Consider the following 24,061-nt stretch of genomic DNA (forward strand, 5'->3'; position numbering starts at 1 on the left):
ACTTCTTAATGGCTTCTCAACACTGGCTGGACGTTGATAACGTCAAGTCCACTACGACTCCTAAATCCTTCTTATAAGGTGTACTCTCGATTTTCAGACCTCCCATTGTGTATTCAAACCTCATATTTTAACTTCCTGCGTGTAACACCTTATATTTACTGACATTAAATGGTTAACAGGTTCAACTACATTAATCGTTCCTCATGACTCATCTCCTGTACTCCTTGAATCAGCCCTGTTGCTCTTCTCTGGACCTTTTCTAGTGCTGTTATGTCCTTTTTTTAGCCTGGAGACCCAAACTGCACACAGGACTCCAGATGAGACCTCACCAGTGTATTATAAAGCTTGAGCAGAACCTCCTGTGACTTGGACTCCACACATCAAGGCGCTATATAACCTGACATTCTGTTAGCCTTCCTAACGGCTTCTATACAGTGCCTTGATGGAGACAATGAGTAGTCCACTGTGCCAAATGCCACAGGGACTCACAGTCACATGGGTGTCATTGTGTCACATGAAATCTCAGTCACTTTGATTATAGGGCCACTTTCTAACCAACAGGTCTAAATATCAAGGAGCGACCACTCAGCCTTGATTACACTGAGAAGAAGAAAGCGTCAATCTTCCCACACAAGGTACCCTAATATTTACTTCAGTTACTCAAGAGATAAAGACAAAGTATAGAAATGTGAATGCTGATCATTAAAGTATAAGATAAACCCAACAGAAGAAGATAATAATAGATAGCAACGTCTCGATGGATATAGTGTGGCCATGTGAGGGAATGATAGACAGATGTATAGTGATTTGGGGCACTAACCATGCTTTCCCATTTAATCGTAGGGCAAAATAAACAAAAATAACACCCGTCATGGCGGGTAAACTAGCCCTGGCTTTGGGCATTCAACAAAAGAAATAGAGGCAGTCACGATCGGAGGGTAGCATCCTTCAGTCAGTGACGCCTCCTAACGGGAATCCAATGGCCTTATTTCCATGGGAGGGCAAGGGGCGGAGTCAGGTGCCCTTACCTTCTCAGTGCTGCGGGGAGAGAAGGAAAAGATAGTACTAGCGACAGCGCCCCCTCCTGGTCGGGCGGGTCATTGCACACCTTGACATAGCCAGTGGGGAGATGCCATCATCTTCGAAAAGCTTACTGAAAAGTTAGGGGTGGATGCTGTCCAGGCTGGCATTTTGATTTAACGATTGATGTTATTCATTGGCCATATTCTCTGATTTCTAAATGAGATGGTCACACATGTCTTGATTTCTGACATCACTTGCTGCTGTTGCTGCCTCTTCTGGTGCCTCGGATGAATCATATTTATGTGGAAATTTCACGTGGGTCTTTGGGACATGTGACTTTGCACACATCTGATTGGCCAGCTGTCCTGATGAAATCTTTGATCTTTATACAGGTAATATTCCATTACAACAAAGTATTTTTATGGTCCCAACAGTTTCCCCATATGACACGAGTCTATAGAAATCTCATTACTACCAGATGTTTTTAGATGTTCTTTAGCAAAGTCCAATCTAGCCTTTCTATTCTTCAGGCTTATGAGTGACTTGCACCTTGCAGTGCACCCTCTGTATTTACTTTCATGCAGTCTTCTCTTTATGGTAGACTTGGATATCGATACACCTACCCCCTGGAGAGTGTTGTTCACTTGCTTGGCTGTTGTGAAGGGGTTTCTCTTCACCATAGAAATGATTCTGCGATCATCCACCACTGTTGTCTTCCGTGGACGTCCAGGTCTTTTTGCGTTGCTGAGTTCACCAGTGCTTGCTTTCTTTCTCAGGATGTACCAAACTGTAGATTTTGCCACTCATAATATTGTAGCAATTTCTCAGATGGGTTTTTTCTGTTCTCGCAGCTTAATGATGGCTTCTTTCACCTGCATGGAGAGCTCCTTTGACCGCATGTTGTCTGTTCACAGCAAAATCTTCCACATGCAAGCACCACACCTCAAATCAACTCCAGGCCTTTTATCTGCTTAATTGATAATGACATAACGACGGACTTGCACACACCTGCCCATGAAATAGCCTTTGAGTCAATTGTCCAATTACTTTTGAGCCCCTGAAATAAAGGGATTGTGTTCAAAAAATGCTTTAGTTGCCTCGTATTTTTATGCAATCATTTTGTTCACCCCACTGAATTAAAGCTGAAAGTCTGCACTTCAACTGCATCGGAGTTGTTCCTTTTAAAATCCATCCATCCATCCATCCATTTTCCAACCCGCTGAATCTGAACACAGGGTTACGGGGGTCTGCTGGAGCCAATCCCAGCCAACACAGGGCACACGGCAGGAACCAATCCTGGGCAGGGTGCCAACCCACCGCAGGACACACATAAACACACCCACACACCAAGCACACACTAGGGCCAAGTTAGAATCGCCAATCCACCTAACCTGCATGTCTTTGGACTGTGGGAGGAAACCGGAGCGCCCGGAGGAAACCCACGCAGACACGGGGAGAACATGCAAACTCCACGCAGGGAGGACCCGGGAAGCGCACCCAGGTCCCCAGGTCTCCCAACTGCGAGGCAGCAGCGCTACCCACTGCGCCACCGTGCCGCCCTTCCTTTTAAAATTCATTGTGGTAATGTACAGAACCAAAATTAGAAAAAAGTTGTCTCTGTCCAAATATTCATGGACCGAACTGTACTGTATATAGCACTTTTCTCACTACTTAAAGCGCTCAGCAATTGCAGATTAAGGGCCTTGCTGAAGGGCCCAACAGAGCAGGGTCCCTATTGGCATTTACGGGATTCGAACCAGCAACCTTCCGATTGCTAGTGCAGATTCTTAGCCTCACAGCCACCTTGATTGCAGATGCCTGGACGTAAGTTAAAGAAAGCACTATAGTGACAAATACAGAATCTCATTACAACAAAATATTTTTCAGGTCCCTGCCAGTTGGTTGTAATGGAATTTTACCTGTACATCGCTTTCCTTTCCCAAGCTGTAAACAGCTTTGGATCCACACTTATTTTCCATTCTCAGATTATAAACTTCATTGAAACAACTTCTGATTCATATTTATTATCTATTCTCAGGTTATGAAGTTCGTTGAAACTGCTGCCTTAAGGTTATGAATTACTGGTACAATACAGAAAGAAGGCGCGAGACAGAAACACCTTCAATAGGAATTGCCTCTGTGGCTTTTAAGAGTTGTGTAAATTCAATTCATCCCGGTTTGTTAGAGCAAAACAAAGATTGAGAACTTAAAGTAAACCGTCTGCAGTTCAAAAAACTGGAAGATTTTCCGCTCCAGGACACCATCCTGTAGTCACTTACCTGTTTCACTGTCTTCTGTGTGTCCAAACAAGAACACGGTGCTGGCCATCAGGGCTGACAGGGTCAGGATGGCGATGAGGATCACCCACCAGTACGCCTGAGGGGAGAGAAGAGACAGAGTTAAAGGGGAGGGGCTCCACCGCAGAAATGAGGACCCTCAGCTTCTCTTTTTTCGTGCCCCCCCAGTAGCCTGGAGATATTTTCCAACCTCATATTTTGTTGTGCTGTTGATGTCCTCCATTGTTGAACGCATGCCAGGTCAACATGGCCAATGCCAGGGGAAAAAAAAATCTGTTGAGGGGCATCTGAAATTCTGAAGAGGGGGTGTGATAAGAGGTCCGTTTTTAAATAAATGATGAAGTGGTGGGTGTGCGTGCATGCAGGCGCCACTCCAAGGTTGATAGGGGTGCTTGGCTGATCGCACATTCACGTGCAAATGCGAACGGGTCGGTCATTCACACCTCAGAGTGGCACCCACTCAGGCAGTATAAGAGGGGCCTGCACGGCAAACAGAATGAGATCAGATAAGAACAATGGAAGAATGTGAGTGAGCAGGATCAGGCTAGAGAGGCAGAGGGGAGGCAGAATGGTCGGTAGCCCCCCATGGAAGAGAGAACAATTGGCGCTATACAGGAAGAGCGTCCATGCTGATTCATTTGGACTTGCTGGTTCGATGGTGGTGGAATCCTCCTAAGGGATCCATGGGATGGCAAGAGTGTGGAAGGACCACCAAGCAGTCTGGCAGAGGCAGCCAAGATTGGGGGTCTGAAAGGAGCACCGCAGCAGCTGGAGTTGAGCGAGTTATGGGTGAGCTATGGGGAGACAGAGAGGAAGTTGCACTGGGCTCCCTCGAAGAACAGGGACCAGATGACTGTGTTTAATCCTGGTTTAATCTTTGGATTATTTGGTTTTTACCTCACAGATGGTTCATTGATTTTATTTATTTAATGAAGATGATTTTATTCACTGCACTTTGGATTGGTTTTAATAAAAGCACTGAACGCATCTGCACCCATCCGTTGCCAACTATATGTGTGTCCTCATTTCCCCAGCTCATCTCGGTTTATGACTGTCGATGGCTCCAGGTTCAAGAGGCTCCCGAAAGCAACCAGAGAGAGTGGGGTGGAGCTACCCACGGACCGTCACGAGGGGGAGGGGATATTTTGGTTGTCATGGAGACACTGCATCTACCCAGCCTTGTTGTGATTAGGAGTCACAAATATGGCGAGTTGGGTCCAAATATGGCCTCCAAAAATAAGCCAAGAAGCCAGTCCAAGACTTCAACTGGAAAGCTGGGATGCCAGACTTGACAAGCACTTTACAGCCCAATCCCAGTAAAAATCCCGTCCAATGACACAACTTCCAGCCCAGTACTGATCAGTCCATCAAGCAAGCAAAAAGCCACCCAAACCCACAAGAAGCAAACATCTGTGAATGTCAATCCTCTGATTGGCCAGTTGATCCTTAATTTGCATGGGTGGGTGGGGCCAGAGTGTTACATTTTGAGGGTATTTTCTCCGAATGGCTAATATGCAAGGGTACAACTCACAGTGTGAAGCCTTTCAATGGATTTCCTCAAATAAATATGATGAACAGTAGAAAACAATTATGATGAGAGTCCACTAGATGATGTGTGGTGCATTTTTGTTTTCTTTTCAGGTGAAACGACATAACACACAGTGAAAGGCTGTGACCATGTGCATCTGTAAAGGAAAAAAGGTTAAAAGGTTAATTCGAGGCTGGAGGAGAAAGAAGGTTAAGTACACATTTCAGCTGTATACCCTTTATCATGTGCATCACTGAGACCTTCATTCACTTCATGTGGAAATAACCTTTTAACCTTTTTTTCCTTACCACATAGTTATGTCACCGCTAAACCAAGCATACGACATATTTTGTTCACATAAGACCCATTCCTTTATAAAAAATTTGCTATCAAATGCAGAAATTGACTTTGCAGTTTAATAGTTTACTACATATGCCACCTGAATAAGATGGGTTAAAATCTAAGTAATCAACGAAGAACTCAGCATTAGCATGTGCAGTGCACCATAAATGTTGTAGTCGAATAAGAAAAAAACATTTACCAGTTGTGATGCAGACTTTAACCTTTGTGTTGTGTTGAACAACAGAAGAGACCAACTGTTTTAAAATAGGACTATATTCCCATTGGTTCTAACACATTGTTATTCTATTTTTCAAATTTTACATTACAAATCATGGTCCATTGGTAAGTTGAATGACCCATCTATGTATCTATCTGTTATATAGTGCCTTTCACATCTATCTATCTATCTATCTATCTATCTATCTATCTATCTATCTATCTATCTATCTATCTATCTATCTATTATATAGTGCCTTTCACATCTATCTATCTATCTATCTATCTATCTATCTATCTATCTATCTATCTATTATATAGTGCCTTTCACATCTATCTATCTATCTATCTATCTATCTATCTATCTATCTATCTATCTATCTATCTATCTATCTATTATATAGTGCCTTTCACATCTATCTATCTATCTATCTATCTATCTATCTATCTATCTATCTATCTATCTATCTATTATATAGTGCCTTTCACATCTATCTATCTATCTATCTATCTATCTATCTATCTATCTATCTATCTATCTATCTATCTATCTATCTATCTATCTATTATATAGTGCCTTTCACATCTATCTATCTATCTATCTATCTATCTATCTATCTATCTATCTATCTATCTATCTATCTATTATATAGTGCCTTTCACATCTATCTATCTATCTATCTATCTATCTATCTATCTATCTATCTATCTATCTATCTATTATATAGTGCCTTTCACATCTATCTATCTATCTATCTATCTATCTATCTATCTATCTATCTATCTATCTATCTATCTATCTATCTATCTATCTATCTATTATATAGTGCCTTTCACATCTATCTATCTATCTCTCTATCTGTTATATAGTGCCTTTTGCATCTATCTATCTGTTATATAGTACCTTTCACATCTATCTATCTATCTATCTATCTATCTATCTATCTATCTATCTATCTATCTGTTATATAGTGCCTTTCACATCTATCTATCTATCTATCTATCTATCTATCTATCTATCTATCTATCTATCTATCTATCTATCTATCTATCTATCTATCTATCTATCTATCTATCAGTGCCATAATAAACTCTGTATTGTAATGTAGCTAATTAACTGGATTACATTTACTTTTGATGCAGATTATCTCTCTATATATAAAAGAAAATCCTGGAATGGAAAGCAAATGCAAGGCTATGATACGTGATAATCTCGAAAGACATTTTAAAGACCCGCGAGACCAAGGAGACTTGCCACCGTGCGTCTCGCGGGGACCGTAAACATGAGACTTGGTGCCAAGAGATTGTCCCAGGGCCGTAGCAAAAAGGACAGCGGTTGTACAGGCTTTAAAAAGATCGAAGGGTGGCGCGACAGCAGCTACCCCAACCGAACGCGAGCAGCGTTACACATCCTGAAAGAAAGAATTCAACCATGCCCTGGGCCAGATATAAAAGAGACCAGGCAGTCAGCCATCATTTAAAACAAGTCAAAAGACCTCTAAGCTAGCAGTTGTTGGATTGCTTTTGGCAGGCAAGCATCATGTGCTCCGAGCTCGTAAAACAACGACATGCAACAGGCAGAAGAGGCAGCTAGCAAGCAGAAAAAAGACAGCAAATGATCCAAAGGCATATTCTTAGCGTACGTTCAGCCGCAACACCCTTCACAACACGAGCAGTATTATACGTCTGGGAAGAAAGAGATGTAACCTCGCGCGGGGAAGGAAATAAAGAAACAAGTATTGTTTTTACAAAAGTTTTTAAAGTTAAAGTGAAAATAATGCATATGTAACAATCTCTTTAAATTGTAGATTGCCTGCCTAAGGTAAAATCATCCCTGATGAATGGGGACGTGGGAATGATGGGTCCTTTCATCGGATTAGCGCTATTTCAGATGTGGAATGGCAAAATCTGGGAGGCAGCTTGATGAATGAGGTCTCCAGGACTTAAAACAAATCCAAATCATTTTATGTGATATCATCTAATGTGAAATTCTATTCCATACTTCTAATACTGTATTGAGGATTTATTCTGTTCTATGTATTGTACTGTATTGTATTGACCCCCTTCTTTTTGACACCCACTGCACGCCCAACCTACCTGGAGTGGGGTCTCTCTTTGAACTGCCTTTCCTGAGGTTTCTTCCATTTTGTCCCTACAAGGGTTTTTTTTGCGAGTTTTTTCCTTGTCTTCTTAGAGGGTCAAGGCTGGGGGGCTGTCAAGAGGCAAGGCCTGCTAAAGGCCATTGCGGCACTTCTTGTGTGATTTTGGGCTATACAAAAATAAATTGTATTGTATTGTATATCCGGTAAACCAAACACAGGGGTTGGCGAGCGAAGCGAGCAGGTGGCGGGGCCCCCTAGTCTTCCATATAGTAAATCACTCAGTGAGAAAATATTGCTGTAGAGCAGATACTGACTGACTGACTGACTGACTATGTTTTAATATCCACTGTTCAAGGTATTAGATAAAATAATGAATTGAGTTAACCTGTCAGCTCCAACGCTGAGTACTAAATCCACTGATTGATCCGGTGCAGAGCAGTTTCAGCTGGCAGCCCAGTGCCAACTTCCCTTTGACGTGTCTGTTTTTGTTGGACTCAGTACAAATTTTCACATATTAAGCTCTCTTTTTTTTCCCACACATCATTTGCATTTTAGTTCCTATTATTGGAAAGTTTCTGCTTCCCCTTGGAAGCCCTCCAAGCTGACAGTGACGCCTGGTAAGAGTGAATGCACCCCAGGTGGCTTCTCAGGTGGAGTCCTGAAAGATGTTAAGTGCCTGCGCCCGGTCGGGTTTTTATAATGCAACTCTCAGTTGGGAGACCTGGGGACCTGGGTTCGCTTCCCGGGTCCTCCCTGCGTGGAGTTTGCATGTTCTCGCCCATGTATTAGTGAAACAGGACAGTTAGGAGGGTCCTGCCCAGCTCCCCACTCCTGACGTCACGCTTCCCCCTCTCCTCGGCCTGCAGCCTCTGTCTCGGATTAGCGCAAATATATTGCTCCTGCAAGCGAACTATGATGAGAGAAGTTGCAAAATCAACCGGAATGTTCAAGCAAATTCTAGAAAAAAAACAGATCTAAATACGTAAAGTAGTTCTCTCATTCGCTAGCTAAGTGGAGGCAAGGTACACGCCCCAAAGCTGGTACGTGAGTGAGGAGGGCCCCGCCCCTTCCCCACTCCTGACGTCATGCTTCCCCCTCCCCTTGGCCCGCTGTGTGTCTTTCGGATTCACACAAATAAAACTGCACTGCAAGCGAGGCATGATTCTTAGCGCAAAGAGAGAAATCACAAAATCAACCGGAATGTTCAAGCAAAGTTATAGAAAAAAACCCGACCTAAATCCGAATGAAAAGCAGACAGACAAACAGGCAGACAGTCAGATGTTACATTTTTATATATAGAGAGTGAGGAAGAAAAAACATTATTAACTGTAATGATTATAAGTATTTAACTCAAGGACTGTATTTTGTATTAATCATGCTGCAGAGAGCTATATGATTTTTACTTCTATATGAATTTGTTCTTCATTTAGGTAGAAAAAGAATTAAGCTTGTGCACAGTTTAAGGGACTAACTTGCATTCTTTTATGAGAAAATGCTGACCTCTTTATACTAACAGAACACCCTGTGATATTATAAATCAATGTGATAGTTTCTGAATTCTTGCTTAAAACCATAAGAAACATGTCCCTTATGGATTAATAAATAAGGATTTATTATTCTAACCAAACAAAATCTAATGAAGATATTAAAACTATAAGAACGGGCGCTCCGGTTTCCTCCCACAGTCCAAAGACATGCAGGTTAGGTGGATTGGCAATTCTAAATTGGCCCTAGTGTGTGCTTGGTGTGTGGGTGTGTTTGTGTGTGTCCTGCGGTGGGTTGGCACCCTGCCCGGGATTGTTTCCTGCCTTGTGCCCTGTGTTGGCTGGGATTGGCTCCAGCAGACCCCCGTGACCCTGTGTTCGGATTCAGCGGGTTAGAAAATGGATGGATGGATGGATGTAATTTCTTTATAACTAATGTGCTATAGGAAACTGCTTTAAACTGGTCTTACAGTATGTGTGTGTGCTGATAAGAGCGTATTTCTTAGGAACGTGAGCGCCCTAATAGCTCTTTATTTGGATAAGAAATTCTGTGCACTTGTGCATGTAATAATCAGGATGTAACCATAATTTACAGCAATTTATTTATGACCTTAAAATGAACTGTCATGTGTTTTTCTCTTTGGTTAATGAATAAGCTAGATAATAAAAAGAAAAGATTTTTTCTTTCAGGAGGCTGTCTGATCTGACCAGCAGTGGCACTGAGCTGGGGGTCTGCAGTCTCTTTAAACTCACAAAGAATAAAGAAATTGCTTTTATTTTAAATTGGCGTTTTTGTCTCCCATCGTTTTTCGACTTCAGTGTCCACAAGAGATTTACACGGATCGTTGTAGACATGGATCGTTACACAGATCTGTGACAGTGGAGGTCCTGCTCCATGAACCCGACACTATCAGTAACGTAACCGAAAGAGCTGGCAGAGGAGGACAAATCACACTTGGAGCAAGGGGATAGTGCAAAAAGTGTACAGTGCTTCTATTAAAACAAAACAAAAAAAGCTTGCAAATAAATATCGCAGGTCTCAAAGATCAATAAATAATCCATAGAAACAAAGAAAATCCAAATGTTAAAACCAGGCTTAAGACCAGCAGCAGTCACTGGGACAAATGAGCCAAGCACAACTTCTTCCATGTCTCCCCAGCTCACCTTTGGCTCACTAAACTGGAGAGACTTCAGCAGCCGCACTCATCTCACTACCGACCGCCCGTCTTGACTGCCCCCGTCAGCATCTGCCAGACCGCTCAGGGTCGGTTGTCCTCTCGCCTTCCTTCTCGCCCATGCAGTCGACCCTCAGATTCCTTACACATTCAGTGAGTACGATTGGTCCCTCGAGCGCCAATCCCTCGCTCCGACATGACACTCCTGACTGCACTGATCCCTCTCTCTCTCTTCAGCCGGCTGGCTCGTCAAATTGCACTGCTCCCAATGCTGCACTCCCATTCTCCCAATCTCTTTCATTTTTCCTCTTTTCTTTTCTTTCCTTTTTTCGTTTCTTTTCCGTTCTTCCCTTCTGTGCCAGTCTGTACTTATACGGCTCCATGGGCGCAATGTCTCAATCATGCACCGCAGGAAGCTGATGTAGCAATTGAGAAAGATCGCACAGGGCCATCTTAACGCATGGGCATAATGGGCAGTTGCCCGGGCGCCCTACAAGCATAGGGGCCACATGCTAATCTATGTATGTTGTGACTTACTGAGTGGTTGTGTAGGTAGGGCCCTCGGGGGGCCTGTAATGCTGTTAAGACGGTCCTGCACATGCATGCGCGTCTCACCCCAGTTACCTCATCAACTCCCCACAGTTGCACGAGTGTGCCCAGAGAACCTGAGAGGTCCAATGGATTATTTAAAAACCTCGCCATTCTTTTGGATCTGCTACATCACAAGATTGTTATAGACACAGAACACACATGAAATGTTGCGTATTTCAAATCACAGCATTTCATTACATATATAATTCCTTACAAAATGCATCGCCAGGTAAACACTTCAACACAGACTTCTGCTGTGAGGTCTGCAGCAGGGCGATGCCTTCATCTCACTGAATGTCGGGTGTAGCAGGCTGCGTTCAGCTAGTTCACACTTTTTCACGTTAGCACAGTGATAAGGAGCTACAAGTTTCTTGGCGTAGGTCAGTGGTTCTCAAACTGTGGGGCGAGCCCCCCTAGGGGGGCACGAAGTAACAAAAAGGGGGGCATGAAGATGTGAAAAAAAGAAAACATCCATCCATTTTCCAACCCGCTGAATCCGAACACAGGGTCACGGGGGTCTGCTGGAGCCAATCCCAGCCAACACAGGGCACAAGACAGGAACCAATCCCGGGCAGGGTGCCAACCCACCACAGGACACACACAAACACACCCACCCACACACCAAGCACACACTAGGGCCAATTTAGAATCGCCAATCCACCTAACCTGCATGTCTTTGGACTGTGGGAGGAAACCGGAGCGCCCGGAGAAAACCCACGCAGACACGGGGAGAACATGCAAACTCCACGCAGGGAGGACCCGGGAAGCGAACCCAGGTCCCCAGATCACCCAACTGCGAGGCAGCAGCGCTACCCACTGCGCCACCATGCCGCCAAAAAGAAAACAAGAATCGAAAATATGAAAAATACATCAAAACAAAACAAAACAAATTAACTTAACACTCTGATACTAGAAAAATAAATACAGAGTTAGATAAATGTCAATAAAAGTTAAGTAGGTATAATAAAATAGGCATCTATGATACATCATTAATTAAAAAAGAACAAATTGGTATTAGTGGGCTCCTTTCAAAAAAACATTAGGGGGGGCGCGATTAAAACTGTTATGAAAAATCGGGTTGCAAATACTTAAAGGTTGAGAAACGCTGGCGTAGGTCAGGAAAATTTAAGGAGGTCAGGGACAACGAAAAAAAATCTCAAGCTTCCGGGGTTCTAATGAAATATGCTTCCACTTTGTCATTATGGGATTTGGAGTGGGGCAGCACGGTGGCGCAGTGGGTATTAGGAGATCCGGGTTCGCTTTCTGGGTCCTCCCTGTGTGGAGTTTCCATGTTCTCCCCGTGTCTGCGTGGGTTTCCTCCCACAGTCCAAAGACATGCAGGTTAGGTGCATTGGTGATTCTAAATTGTCCCGTGTGTGGGTGTGTGTGTGTGTGTGTGTGTGTGGGTGCCCTGTGGTGGGCTGGTGCACTGCCCGGGGTTTGTTTCCTGCCTTGCGCCCTGTGTTGGCTGGGATTGGCTCCAGCAGACCCCTGTGACCCTGTAGTTAGGATATAGCGGGTTGATGGATGGATGGATGGGTGGATTTGGAGTGTAGATGGATGGGCAAAAACGGAAAACGCATCCATTAAAATTAAAGTGAAGGGGGCCTGAATACTTTTTAAGTCCACATTATTGTGCAGTGGGTGGGCTTTGAACCTTTCAGTCAGCTCTTTAGCCTCTCTGGCTGTCTTTGTAAGGCAATTCGGCAGGATGAGTCTTCTCATGTACCTTCAGAACGTCCACCGGTGAACAGAGAGGCAGCTCTCCTCTCAAGAGGCTTACCTTCATCCATTCTGCAACGTCTCTGAACTCATTCAAGTGCAGGAAGGAATTCTTCAGACGTGCAAGGGGTCCGTCCGCATCCACCAGGCGACAGGTGCTCAGCTTATCACAGTAGCCCTGCTGGTCTGAGCAGGGAGTACCGGCAGGGAGGGGAATCAGAACCTCCTTGAACTGCTGGGACAACCCCGTAGTGGTGGCCTTCACACACGTGTCGGGATTTCCTGAGAACAGAAGAGCGAAGGAGAACAAGGTTAAGGGGGATATAAAGATGGCGATAAAACTTTTGTCAGAATCTCCTTGAGTTTTTCTCCTGTAGATCATACAACCCCACTGAAACAAAAGAGTAACATGACCCCCTACTCGGACATCAATCCCAACACTCTGAAGACAAAGGAGTCTGTTGATCACAATCCTGCTGTGCTGCTCTGTGATGAGAGGGGGCGCTCACACTAACTCTTAGTGCTTTTCTACCCACAACTTCAAGAAGCCACTGAGTGAGGGCAAATAAAGCCCAGTCTGTACTTGACACGTCACAACTGGGTGTGAGCCGCTAGGTGGAAATGACATCAGATTTGTAGAAATGATTCTGCGCACTGAATTTTTTCTAACTACATAGTGGGTAATACATTTAATTTATTTGTAGAAACACTCAAGGACACCGAACAATAGAATAAAACACACATTACAAACAAAACTAAAAATACCAAAATTAAAATCAGAAAGAGCAATTGTAGTCAAAGACAAGAAGCAGTCTTAAACAAATGAGTTTTAAGTTTAGATTTGAAAAGTGAGAATGAATCAATATTTCTAAGCTCAGATGGTAGTGAGTTCCCGAACTGAGGAGCAGAGCAAATGAACACCCCGCTCCCCATGGTGGTAAGATGGACAAAAGGGACAGTCAAGTGGTCGGAGGAAGAGGATCTAAGGGTGCGGGAGGGCATGGCAACATGGAGGAGGTCAGACAGATATGGAGGGACCAAGTTGTGGAGAGCCTTAAATGTTAACAGAAGTCAATGCGGAACTTAACTGGAAGCCAGTGAAACTGCTGCAAGACAGGAGTGATATGGTGAATAGAGGGGGTTCTAGTAATGATGCGGGCAGCTGAGTTCTGGACCAGATGAAGCTTATAAGGAGATTTGCGAGAAAGACCAAAGAAAAGGGAATTGCAATAATCCAGATGAGAGGTGACATGGCTATGAACGAGGAGAGCAGTGGTGTGGGGAGAATACGATTCATGTTACGCAGGTCTAAATATGCAGACCGGGAGATATTATTGATGTAGGACTGAAAAGATAAAGAGTACTGTCAAGGATGACACCCAGACTCTTAAACTGTGGGGAAGGGGAGACAGAGGAATTATCAATAAACAATGAAAAATAATCAGTTTTAGATAATGTTGATTTTGTACCAATGAGGAGAACCGTAGTTTTGTCACTATTTAATTTAAGAAAACTAGGGGGCTTTCCTCCTTAAAACAAGGAACCTTTGGTTTGTTGGGCTGAAATGCTATCTTTTTTGTTGGTGCAATCTCACACAGTTTTGGTTTTATTTTGATTTATTAAACTGGGAAACCCTGCTTGTTCGCCAACATTTTGAAGCAGTTGTGCAATTTTGTCCTCTAGTTATACCAGTTTAGAAGTTTCCTGCTTCACTCCTGGCTCACCCCACAGGAAGAGACAATGACTTCAAGTAAAATGCTGTAGTACTAGGGTGTTGTACTGAGTTACCCATTATGAATGTAGTGAGAAGTCAAGCAAAATGACACCTTTTATTGGCTAACTAAAAAGATTACAATATGCAAGATTTCGATCTCACCTGAAGAAGGGGCCTGAGTTGCCTTGAAAGTTGCAACTCAGGCCCCTTCTTCAGGCAAGATCGAAAGCTTGCATATTGTAATCTTTTTAGATAGCCAATAAAAGGGGTCATTTTGCTTGACTTCTCACTACAGTAAAATACTGCAAAAAACCGCTCTTTACAAGCATTACCGTTCATTTTAATGTAGCAACTGTTAATCTGAAACCGCCCGAAAAAAACATTATCATGTCATTGAACACAAGAACAAATAACGTTAGGAGCATCTCATCTCACATTAAAATGCAAGAACAACTTTTAGATGTGCATAGGCCTTAAAATTGGAACAGATGTAAAAAAAAAAAAAAAGAAGACAGAGATTTGGAACATTAAAGCGTCAGTAGTTTGTGACTCTTGAAGTCTAAATTCAAATATTACCCTTTGGTAAGAGTTGTCATCCAGCTAAAGTTTCTTCTATTCCTGATGCCAGCATAAATCCTACACTAGAAAGCAGCATAAGTCAGACAAAGTGATTTTTATTTCCTTGATATCCACTCACCGGCCATTTTATTAGGTACACCTTGCTAGTACTGCGGTGGGTTGGCACCCTGCCCGGGATTGGTTCCTGCCTTGTGCCCTGTGTTGGCTGGGATTGGCTCCAGCAGACCCCCGTGACCCTGTAGTTAGGAATATAGCGGGTTGGAAAATGGATGGATGGATGGACCTTGCTAGTACTGGGTTGGACCCCCTTTTGCCTTCAGACCTGCCATAATTCGTCTTGCCATAAATTCAACAAGGTTTTGGAAACATTCCTCAGAGATGTTGCTCCATATTGACATGATGGCATTATGCAGTTGCTGCAGATTTGTCAGCTGCATATCCATGATGTAAATCTTCCATTCCACCACATCCCAAAGGTGATCTACTGCATTGAGATCTGGTGGTGACTGTGGAGGCCATTTGAGTCCAGTGAGCTCTTTGTCATGTTCAAGAAACCAGTGTGAGATGTTCTGAACTTTGTGACATGGCGTGTTATCCTGCTGGAAGTGGCCATCAGAAGATCATAAAGCGATGGACATGGTCAGCAACAATACTCAGGTAGGCTGCACCTATCTATCTATCTATCTATCTATCTATCTATCTATCTATCTATCTATCTATCTATCTATCTATCTATCTATCTATCTATCTATCTATCTATCTATCTATCTATCTATCTATCTATTATATAGTGCCTTTCATATCTATCTATCTATCTATCTATGTGAAAGATTGGGGGCTTTTTTTAAAATGATAAAGCAGCTGATTGAGGGTCTGGGGGTCTGTTATAATAGGATGGTGTTTGTGTTTGGGGTAAAGAGCTCAAAAAAAACAAATACAAATGTTAACCTGGTTAACTTTATTTTAGGACAGGCGAAACTGGGAATATGGAAAACCCGGAAAAATAAAGTTAAGGGAGCAGGCAGCACAGACCCCACAGTATTATTTAAAATGACTTGTAAAAGTAGAATAGAAGTAGATCTGAATTTTTATAAATCTACTAGAAATCTTTCACAGTTTAAGGAAAAGTGGTGTGTAAATAATGTATTGTGTAATTATGACAATGATGAACTGCACTTTGTATTCTAGTTATAATTTGATTATTAATAGAATATGTATGAGCAGAAATCTATATAGTTTTTGTAATAAATGAGTGGAATTGTGGGAATGGAAGGGATGAATGAAGGGGCGAGGGTTTGGGTGGGTATTTATGAAATAAAGGGATGGACTGGGAGTATTTAGAAGTTCAAAATGTGATTTTATTATAGTTTTTGTACCCGTGGTTAGATTTTGTGTTTTTAATGTATTTCATACTGAATTTAATAAAGTTGTTTTTTAAAAATAAAAAAAATAAAAAAAATATCTATCTATCTATCTATCTATCTATCTATCTATCTATCTATCTAAAAGTAACATTCCCCAATCCTGACGACAGGTGGAAAAAATGCATAAATAAATAAATTATTATTATTATTATGAGGACCGTTCAAAAAGTTTCTGCACTTTATATTTTCGTTGGAAATGGTGAAGGCGGGAGGTGCAGTGATTGGGAATTAAAAAGTTGGTACAACACTGGGAAAACTGCATCACAAACGAAGATGACTACTATATGTAGAAAAGTGATGTGATTTGTTTTTGAAACTAAATAGAGTTAAAAAAGTGTGGCAAATTTTTGAATGTCCCTCATATTATTATTATATATTTTTTATTTATTATTATTATCTATATATATAATTCACTAAACTGCCAGCGAGTAAGACACCCAATGTAGCACGCAGGACGGAGCCACGCCCACCAACTCTAAGACCATTGGCTACGACGACAACTTGCAGAGCCACGCCCACCAACTCGGATGCAGCAACTCACAAAACACGGCATCATTCGCGTTTGTCTCTGCTGCAGTCCACATGCACCTCTGAGCCACGTTGACTTTTCATTATTCTTTTCGGTTACGACGCACGACCGCGTCCACCATCGCAAACTGTTTTACAGTTTGGTCTCTGTGAGTTGCTCTTGCGAGTGGGCGCATGACCAGGCGGTGTGTATGCTTCAAGAATGAGGGTGGACGCGGCAGGACCATCTAAGAAGAGGCATCTTTGTCACGGATGTGAATCGCTGTATGCAGCGTGTAAAACATGGGATACACACGATATAGCCATGCCTGCCAACTCTAAGACGATGGGATACGCCGACAACTCACAGAGCCACGCCCACCAACTCTAAGACCATGGGATGAGAATGCCTGCCCGCCCGCCTGACTGACTGTTACCAGCGTGTAAAACCATCGCAGCTTTTAACTCACACACTGCAACAACTCACCAAACAAGGACACCCTGTCTCTCAAGGCATTCACAGTGCCTGCTTATGTGCCTGGACGCAACAACTCACCAACTCGCTTTCGTCTCTGCTACAGTACACATGCACCACTGAGCCACGTTGACTTTTCATTATTCTTTTCGATTTCGGCTGCATTTCCATATATAATCCACCAAGTCGTCCGACCATGGTATACAAACGACAGAGCACCGCCCAACAACTCGAATCGATAGAGAGACACGCCCACCAACTTTAAGTGCATGGGTCGAGAACGCCAGCCCGCCCTCCCGCGTGACTGTTACCAGCGTTCACTGCAATGTACTGGAGTGTAAAACCATCACAACTACCAGACGCTGTCTATATCTAAGAAGATATATAGATACTCATTATTTCCCGGCACGCGTCCACCGACGCTCTTAAGGCATTCACAATGCCTGCTCATGTGCCCGGACGCAACAACTCACCACACACAAATTTTGCTTAATTTGACTCAACATGGGAAACCTCACCCTGCCCGGAAACGGAGATGATTGACAGATTGATATCTCTTTCTCGATTCTGTGCGTGGTGTACTTAGTTGGTGGAGCGATTAGTCTGGTTAATTCTGAAAACGAATGAGACTCCCTACTGCTAAATAGTTATGCGATCGCCAAGCGGTCGGCGTCCAACTTCTTAGAGGGACAAGTGACTTTCAGCCACATCAGATTAAGCATTAACAGGTCTGTGATGCCCTTGGCTGTCCGGTACTGCACGTGTGCTACACTGAATGAATCAACGTGTGTCTACCTGGCGCCGACAGGCGTGGGTAAGCCGTTGAACCCCATTCGTAATGGGGACCGGGGCTTGCAATTGTTCCCCACAAACGAGGAATACCCAGTAAGTGTGGGTCATACGCTCGCACTGATTACGTCCCTGCCCTTTGTACGCACCCCATTTCCCCCCCCACTCTACTACCATGGTCGGGTGACTTGGTGGATTATATATAGAAAAGCAGCCGGAACCGCAAAGAACAATGAAAAGACAACATGGCTCAGAGGTGCACAGACGACAGCGACGGTGAGGAGTTGGGGGCGGGCACATGAGCAGGCAGTGCGTACTGAACGATGATTGTATGTTGGTTCGTAGCGTGCATTGTTGCAATGTTACTTTTCTTGGTGGCTTATTATATTACGGATGTTTCATATGTTCATTTTTTTCCCTGTGCTTAAAAGACATTAAAAAAGTGTTTCTCAACTGTGAGTCCGGAACAACTCAGTACGCAAGCTATATTAAGCGTCAACAACGAAGACTCGCTACACCTTAATGAACAAGTGCTGACACTTATCTCTACCGACGAAGTAACTTTCACCAGCGTGGCCTCCATCGTCACAGACGATCCCGCTTTCAGTCACGGACAATTGTATGTTGCTCTCTCCAGAGGTCCATCTTTTCATTCACTCACAGTCGTATCCTCAAACCCACCCCATTTGAACAACTGTGTCATTCAGGAAGTGTTCACCCATCAATACATAATTATGCGGTGTATGCTACGGTGCAGGTTCGCTAGTTATTATTATAGCATTTAAATGATGCTCAGTTGGTCCTAAGGGGCCCAAAGTGTGCCAAGAAAATATCCCCCACATACTTAGACCACCTTCACAGCAGCCTGAACCGTTGATCCAAGGCAGGATGGATCCCTGCTTTCATGTTGTTGACACCAAATTCTGACCCTACCATCCGAACGTCACAGCAGAAATTGAGACTCATCAGACCAGTCAATATTTTTCCAATCTTCTGTTGTCCAATTTTGGTGAGCCCATGTGAATTGTAGCCTCAGTTGCCTGTTCTTAGCTGACAGGAGTGTCACCCATTGTGGTCTCCTGCTGCTGTAGCCCACCTGCTTTAAGGTTCGACGTGTTGTGTGTTCAGAGATGCTCTTCTTCATACCTCGGTTGTAACGAGTGATTATTTGAGTGACTGTTGCCTTTCTGTCAGCTCGACCAAGTCTGGCCATTATCTTCTAACCTCTGGTATCAACAAGACATTTTCACTGCCACTCACTTGATATTTTCCCTTTTTCTGACCATTCCCTGTAAACTCTAGAGATGGTTGTGTGTGAAAATCCCAGTAGATCAGCAGTTTCTGAAATACTCAGACCAGCCCGTCTGGCACCAACACCCATGCCAAGTTGAAAGTCACTTCAATCCCCTTTCTTCCCCTTTCTGATGCTCAGTTTGAACTTCAGCATGTCATCTTGACGAGGTCTACAGGCTGAAATGCACTGAGCTGCTGCCGTGTGATTTGTGTTAATGAGCGGTTAAACAGATGTGCCAAATAAAGTGGCCAGTGAGTGTAGCTTATTCAAAACTGTGAAAAAATTGCTTTACCTTGAAAATACTGAAAATCCTAAACTTTAAAACCCCTGCACAGGAACATATTGGAAACAGAATTGAATTTGCCAGCACTACATACTGCTCTGTCAGTGAAGCAAAAAGAAGATCATTAAGAGAAACCAAAGCCAAAAGACTCACAAGCAAGAGGTGAAAACTGAAGGAGACATTCAAAAGTCTCCTTGGATAAAGAAAAGAACCTTCAGCCAGCTTTTTATCCTGTCATATCAATTACAAACAAAGGTCACAAATTCTGAGGCCACAGCCCTTGAAAAATGGGGAAGTAGACCAAATGACGGGAACTCAAGGACCTGAAATGGTGTCCAAGATGTTACAAAAACAGACTGCAGCACCTGAACTATTAGGAATTGTGAGTAACTAATAACAGGAACAGAATCCTCAGCCTCAAAAGTCTCCTAATTCAAGTACAAGATAATACCATTTATACTGAAATGAATCAGCAGCCAAATCAAATGATGACACGTTCAAAAGTGACCCCGGAACTCGAGTTACGTTTTCACCTGGTTCCTGGCAGCATAGGTTACACTTGTCTCTCAAGGAGGTGCCCAGACAGTCGCACTGCTCCAGACTGTGCTTCACGCAGATGGACCTCGCACAAATCTGTAGGTGGGGAGAAAATAAATAGAAGGTGGGTGACATAGAAATAAATAGTCGCCGGCCTTTAAACCAGGGGGGTATCTAACTGACCACTTTTTTAAGCAGTAGTGAGAAGGACAGCGGGGTGCTGAGGGGCACTGTATTGAGACAGCATCTCCATAAATTATAGTGAGAGGCAGGGAGGCCAGCAGAAGTCACATTGGGCGGGCACGTAATGAGGGGCAGGCAAAGGTCTAAACCAAGAGGAAAGAGAATATCAGGGAACAAAGCAGAAGGACGACTCCGAAGAGAAGTCAGGGACAGAAGGAAGTCAAAACCGAAACTAAACTTGGCGCTATTAACTACACTAGAAGATTTTGTTTAAGCAAATGTATCTGTCGCCGCACTCGTTGGAATTCTAATGCAAATTTAGGGGCTTTCCCACCACAGGAACTTCTTTCAGGAACCTGGGACTTTTGTAGCATTCCCCCCACAGGAACTCGGCCCATTGGTATTCCCAGGTACGTTTTTTTAGTGCCTGCTTCAGGATACGTACCTTTCATTCAACCAGGAACTATCAAGGGTGGGGCTGGGGTGATGAATTGTGCTGATTGGTTGACCGTAAGCACTGGCGCCCTCTTACAAATCTGTTAATAGTTTGGGCTTTGGAGTTACTAGAGAAACTGGAGGGCCACACTTTGCACCGCATAACTCTTCATAGACGTCTTCCTGGTGCACTGAGTCCTGCACCACATCAAAGCAATAATCTCAACCGTCGAGTCACGATCAGTTTAAAGCAGCAGGAAGTCGGAAAGTCTATCTATCTATCTATCTATCTATCTATCTATCTATCTATCTATCTATCTATCTATCTATCTATCTATCTATTAGATAGATAATCTGAAAGGCACTATCTATCTATCTATCTATCTATCTATCTATCTATCTATCTATCTATCTATCTATCTATCTATCTATCTATCTATCTATTATATAGTGCCTTTCACATCTATCTATCTATCTATTATACTGTGCCTTTCATATCTATCTATCTATCTATCTATCTATCTATCTATCTATCTATCTATCTATCTATCTATTAGATAGATAATCTGAAAGGCACTATCTATCTATCTATCTATCTATCTATCTATCTATCTATCTATCTATCTATCTATCTATCTATCTATTAGATAGATAATCTGAAAGGCACTATCTATCTATCTATCTATCTATCTATCTATCTATCTATCTATCTATCTATCTATCTATCTATCTATCTATCTATCTATCATAATAATGATAAATAATAATACATTTTAATTATATAGCACCTTTTGCATGCTCAAGGCACTTACAGAATATAATAAAATGTAATAAATAAATCTATCTATCTATCTATCTATCTATCTATCTATCTATCTATCATAATAATAATAAATAATAATACATTTTAATTATATAGCACCTTTTGCATGCTCAAGGCACTTACAGAATATAATAAAATGTAATAAATAAATCTATCTATCTATCTATCTATCTATCTATCTATCTATCTATCTATCTATCTATCTATCTATCTATTATATAGTGCCTTTCACATTGGAAAAATGCATAAATAAAACATTTTATTATTACACACATCCATAATGTGAATCTCCCATTCCAGCACATCCCAAAGGTGCTCTACTGCATTGAGATCTGGTGACTATGGAGGCCATTTGAGTACAGAGAACAAATTGTCATGTTCAAGAAACCAGTGTGAGATGATCTGAGCTTTGTGACATGGAGTAATATCCTGCTGGAAGGAGCCATCAGAAGATCATAAAGGGATGGACATGGTCAGCAACAATACTCAGGTAGGCTGCACCTACCTATCTATCTATCTATCTATCTATCTATCTATCTATCTATCTATCTATCTATCTATCTATCTATCTATCTATCTATCTATCTATTATATAGTGCCTTTCACATTGTATCTATCTATCTATCTATCTATCTATCTATCTATCTATCTATCTATCTATCTATCTATCTATCTATCTATATATCTATTATATAGTGCCTTTCACATTCTATCTATCTATCTATCTATCTATCTATCTATCTATAAGCAACATTCCCCAACCAGGTGGAAAAAATGCATAAATTAAATGTTTATTGTTATTATTATTAGTAATTGGGCATTAAAAAGTTTGTATGATGCTGGGAAAATTGCATCACAAATGAAGGTGACTATGTAGAAGAGTGATGTGATTTGTTTTTGAAATTCTTAATAAATAGAGTTTAAAAAGTGCAGAAACTTTTTGAACATCCCTTATATTATTATTATTATTATTATTACACAATAATGAAGTAACTGAAGCAAGATCCTCTAATCCTATACGTGGCAGCAGGAAGGCCCAAGACAGAAGAACTGAAGGCAATGGGCAGTTATGTGTACCCGACATTTTAACTGGTGACGAGTAAGGAGGCCTGCAGTATGCCAATGAGCAACCAGAAGGCACTGTGGGCAGGGGGCCCTAGCAGTTTGCAGAACAAAAGCCCTAACAATGAAAATGACCCACTAAGGTCAACACTGAGCTCAGAGATCAGAAGCAAAGGATTATTGAGAAACATGACCAGCAAAACACAAGGAACTTGAGAAGATCACACAGTTTTAGGGGTAGAGCAGGACAGCTGCCCCTTTAAATCAGACAGGAGTCTTGTCCACAGCTTACACAAGTCATTGTTGTGATTAGGGGATTCACTTTGCTTCTTGTGCTTACCCACCTATCTTATTTTTAGACAGGGCCATAATAGGGGTGGGGAAAACCACTTTCACCACATTGGTCTTACACATCCTGGAAACATGAGATACTCACGCCATTGACGCAGACTTTGGTGCCAACATTGCAGATGGTCAGGTTTGCTTTTGGAGGTGCTGGTGGGCAGGCTGCTCTCGTCCCAACGCATTTACTCTCTAATGCACACTCTGATTCCTCCTGGCACTTTTGTCCCTGTGGTTTGAAGATACACTCATTGCTGCAGCATTGACCTTGGCTGGGGCTGTGGAGCGAGAAGAGACAGCAGACTGACAGATGGAGGACTTCATGGAAGATAGAGAAGGGGGTGAAGGAAAAGAATAGGGTTCAGGCAGCTCTGTCAGTCAAGAGCAGCGGGTGAGGTACAGCACATTGGTCTATTTATCGTTTTTTAATGCCATTCAATTCCTGATTAAGTTTATCCATTTCAAGGCAGGAGCTTGTCTTTGGTGGGACACTAATGTGACACCAGACATCATTTGGTAGAATTTGTTGTCAGTGTGACTTGTCAAGACCTTTGGTGCTGATCAATGGCAAAAAATCTCAATTGTATGTTACAAGTCCATATTGAAACATAACCTGGGTTATGACCCTGATAAAGCTGCACCCCCCCAAAAAACAGCACAAAAGATAGAGGTTTTGTTGGCCACTTCTCCTATGCCATCAGGCCAGAAGCAGAGCTATTGAATAATTACACAAACTATTCTATTGTCCTTGGTTGGAAAAATCTGTAACCAGTTCCAGAAAATTTGGTTTAATATACTTGCTGTTATTTCAGTGGGACCTCGGTTCACGAGATTAATCCGTTCCAGAACGTGACTCGTGAACAGAAATGCTTGTATTCCAAATCGAATTTTCCCATAAGAAATAATGGAATTTTAATGAATCTGTTCCCCAACCCAGAACTGTCGATAAACACACATTTGGGAGTGGCAAGTGGGGCAACCACGCCTGAGGGGGCTCCTTTTTTGAGGTCTGCGTGTCCCGTTCGAGTGGATTTATCAAGTTATATTCTCCAGTATATATACTGTATATATTTCAGATGCTGCTAAGAGGAACCCTTTAAAAATCCTTCTTGAAGGTCAAATTCCGTCCATGTA

At 42.5% G+C, this 24,061-nt stretch overlaps 1 protein-coding gene across 3 annotated transcripts in view; it reads right to left on the reverse strand.

Annotated features, from left to right (window-relative positions):
- The window catches only part of si:ch1073-396h14.1 (disintegrin and metalloproteinase domain-containing protein 10), a 121,249-nt gene that overhangs the window by 2,164 nt on the left and 95,024 nt on the right, over window positions 1–24,061 (reverse strand). For all 3 annotated transcript variants that reach the window (XM_028816524.2, XM_051935272.1, XM_051935271.1), the window contains 4 exons: window positions 23,022–23,205; window positions 20,079–20,178; window positions 12,542–12,762; window positions 3,303–3,399 (listed from right to left, as the gene is read on the reverse strand). In XM_028816524.2, the coding sequence (XP_028672357.1) occupies window positions 3,303–3,399; window positions 12,542–12,762; window positions 20,079–20,178; window positions 23,022–23,205 (602 nt within the window). The remainder of the gene's footprint in view (window positions 1–3,302; window positions 3,400–12,541; window positions 12,763–20,078; window positions 20,179–23,021; window positions 23,206–24,061) is intronic.

Source organism: Erpetoichthys calabaricus, chromosome 12, assembly GCF_900747795.2.
Source record: "Erpetoichthys calabaricus chromosome 12, fErpCal1.3, whole genome shotgun sequence".
NCBI classification, from domain to species: Eukaryota; Metazoa; Chordata; class Cladistia; order Polypteriformes; family Polypteridae; genus Erpetoichthys; species Erpetoichthys calabaricus.